Source organism: Spodoptera frugiperda, chromosome 14 (genome assembly GCF_023101765.2).
Source record: "Spodoptera frugiperda isolate SF20-4 chromosome 14, AGI-APGP_CSIRO_Sfru_2.0, whole genome shotgun sequence".
Lineage (NCBI taxonomy): Eukaryota > Metazoa > Arthropoda > Insecta > Lepidoptera > Noctuidae > Spodoptera > Spodoptera frugiperda.
In genome coordinates, this window is record NC_064225.1 from 8,298,163 (window position 1) to 8,300,405 (window position 2,243).

Genomic DNA, 2,243 nt, shown 5'->3' on the forward strand with positions numbered 1-2,243 from the left:
AGTTTTACCTACAATAAACTACCAAACAATACATCATTGAAAATAAGAGGCGTGGTATTTTATCGTCATTGTATAATCCACTGTTGAATTCAATAGTCTGTGTACAAGCGGTGGTCCAATGTCCTCAGTTGTTAACTTGTTAGTCACGTCAACTTTGGCATTTTAAACGCCTTTCATTTTTGCCGTTAGCAGGTAACTCCGGGATGTAGGCACTGGCATCTAGCACCTGTCCTGTACCGGATGTTTGGAGCCTGCACCCGCGCCACACCTGTCTGTTCCACACACCACACACTGTTGCATATCTCCTACGTTCGCCCCAATAGTTGTTCAACAACCAACTCGGACCAAGGTCGGACCACTATATGCAAAACTTTCACTCAGGACAAATTATCACCGATTCTGAGGTCGATAAAAATGACACTTTTGGAGTCTGTTGTGCCACTACCCTCTTTCAATAACCGGTTTGTAATGAATATTGGAAATGGGAACTGTACAAACATTACCGTTCTTTGTATTCGATAGATAAGATGCGGTGACATATTGTTAAAGTTCTAGCTTAAGTTATACAATCTAAGTGTAGTGAGTATAGTAGGTGTAGCAGGTAGGTACTGCCCACTTAAACTTACCAGACAACAGCTGCAGCCAACCACAGATGTGAAACACCGTCGTCGATTGACAAAAGAAGAATAACAACATTGCACAGATCGTAAACAGGGCCAGGGCGACCGCTATGCCTACTAACACAGTCGCAATCTTGAACACGAGACCATTTATTGATAGGAAGTCATCGAGTCTTCCTTTACAGTCCTCCAGAGCCTCGTCTGCTCTGCATGTCTGCCACAAACCAAACTTTCTCGGATATTCAGTCTCTAAATCACCAATCCACTCGGGGGTCACAAAAGCCACAACGCTTATAATCGCGTAGCAAATCGTGAATATCGCCCAAAGCACACCGATAGCTTTCGAATTGCGGACATAGTTGGTCGCGTATAAATGTGATGAATCCACGTACTCGATTTTTGAACCCATCTTGTTGATATCCGGTTGTTTACTTAACTTTTTTCGAACACTATACACAAAAAGTAGTCACACGTTATTGATAACACATTTTCTTTGAATATAGCCTTTGTACACGCGTTCTTAAGGCTTGTCTGTTAACGCAGCACTGAATCCATTCATGTCTCGAAGGAAAAGTATTATTGCAAAGTACTCGAGGACGCGAGAAACACGACACGGAACGGACGAAACACAAGTTGGCACAACCACTCGCCGCGCGCCATTCGGTTAAGTGAGGAAAGAGTGGGGATATGTAATGAAGCCGCAAGCTTGACCTATCGCCTTCGTGTTGTTGTAGCACCTTTACCTTTTTATTTTTACTAGATTTATCTGCAAGTTTTTGTTTGATTTATTTGCTCGGAGTGATAATACAAAATATTCAATTATTACTCGTATTCAGTCGGTAAAAAGTAAAGAAAGAGTACGCTTAAATGTTTGTAAAAACTTATTCAATGTGCTTAAAGCGACACAAGCGACATCTAGGCAATGGAATGAAACTTAGCGGTGAAGATATCAATGACATCTGTTGAAAATGAACACAACTGATACCAAAACAAAGCCTCTCTTTCTTTTACTTTTACCTTACTCCTTTTAGAAATAATTTTAACAACTTGGTATTTTATAGTTTAGTATAAATAAGGATTATGTTTAGAGCTCCCTTCGCCTGCAATACAGGATTGTCCTAGAATGCAAGCATCTGTATACTTTGTGAAATCAACTTTAGTTTCTAAGATTTATTTTTGGATTTTGCATTATTAAGTTATGGATAAAGTTTTATTAATTTAATTGTAAAAAATAATTTATATACAGATGCAACATATCTAGTTAGGAAATTAAAATATTAATCATCGAGTACCTAATATTGATATAAAATAATTTCAAATACTTAAATAATATTATTTAAACAAAAATTAAAACTGACAGTCAACAGTTGCTTTATCCCTAAAAAAATTGTGTCAGTATATACCCTAGAAAATGTGTGTCAGTATTTACCCTAACAAAAATTAAATGGATTTTTTATACCTCGAAAAGAGTTTGGCAATGTTTTAATTTTATGTTCAAAACAAACAAAAAAAATGTAAATAAATATTGAAGCATAATAGAAAGAGACCAAAATAATTTTCCTATAAGAACAAAAAGAGTAAGCAAGATAACATGACAGTAATGACGTTTCGATTCTGACATTT

At 36.9% G+C, this 2,243-nt stretch overlaps 1 protein-coding gene across 1 annotated transcript in view; it reads right to left on the reverse strand.

The window, feature by feature from the left end:
• The window catches only part of LOC118279152 (LHFPL tetraspan subfamily member 3 protein), a 43,193-nt gene extending 41,898 nt beyond the window's left edge, over positions 1-1,295 (reverse strand). The window contains exon 1 of the mRNA XM_035598690.2: positions 627-1,295. Within this exon, the coding sequence (XP_035454583.1) occupies positions 627-1,029 (403 nt within the window). The 5' untranslated portion in view covers positions 1,030-1,295. The remainder of the gene's footprint in view (positions 1-626) is intronic.
• Between the last annotated feature and the right edge of the window lie 948 nt (positions 1,296-2,243).